This window comes from Mesitornis unicolor, unplaced genomic scaffold, assembly GCF_000695765.1.
Source record: "Mesitornis unicolor isolate BGI_N332 unplaced genomic scaffold, ASM69576v1 scaffold14601, whole genome shotgun sequence".
In the NCBI taxonomy this organism is placed as follows: Eukaryota; Metazoa; Chordata; class Aves; order Mesitornithiformes; family Mesitornithidae; genus Mesitornis; species Mesitornis unicolor.
In genome coordinates this window covers 32,811-33,389 of record NW_010161791.1, presented here as the reverse complement: position 1 = coordinate 33,389, position 579 = coordinate 32,811, and the positions used below count along the sequence as shown (strand labels likewise).

At 39.7% G+C, this 579-nt stretch overlaps 1 protein-coding gene across 1 annotated transcript in view; it reads right to left on the bottom strand.

The window, feature by feature from the left end:
* Positions 1-579, bottom strand: part of ZRANB1 (zinc finger, RAN-binding domain containing 1) — a 28,029-nt gene that overhangs the window by 7,226 nt on the left and 20,224 nt on the right. Inside the window, exon 7 of the mRNA XM_010193450.1 lies at positions 502-579. This exon is cut by the window's right edge and continues 40 nt beyond it. Within this exon, the coding sequence (XP_010191752.1) occupies positions 502-579 (78 nt within the window). The remainder of the gene's footprint in view (positions 1-501) is intronic.

Sequence of the window (579 nt, the reverse complement as noted above, 5' to 3'; positions counted from 1 at the left end):
GGAAAGAGCAGACCCAAAACAAATCACAAGAAAACAGCACCAAGATTTTGTTTATACTTTAAAAGAGGAGCTAAAAATATTCCTGTAGTTGGAAGCTTATAGGAATGTAAATCCCATTTTGGAGAGGAGTTCTGAAATAGTCTGGTGAAGTTAAGCTGTAAACTTCCCTCCTAGAACATACCTACAGATCTGTAAGTGCTGCAGAGGAAGGACATTAAATAGGTAATTGTGTATGAGTTTATCCTATGGAATTCGCTCTGACACAAAGAGCCACACTTTTCTGCACTCGACTGCTTAATGGTAAGCTCAGAAAATGAGAATTTTAAGTGAACTTAACAGACAGAAGAGTCTGCCCAGTAACGCTTTGAGATTGCCGACTTCAGAGGAACGTTTCCCTTTATACATGAAAAGTCTTCTTTCTAAGAACACCAAGTGCTTGAAATTCCTTGTTCCAGATTAAATATCCTTCCTAACAGCCATCTAATACAGCAGTTTTCTTACCTGGCTTGCAAGAGAGAGGATGAACGCCCAATCCTCCTGCCACTGTTCCTCTCGCAATGAGAAATGTAAACCAAAGCT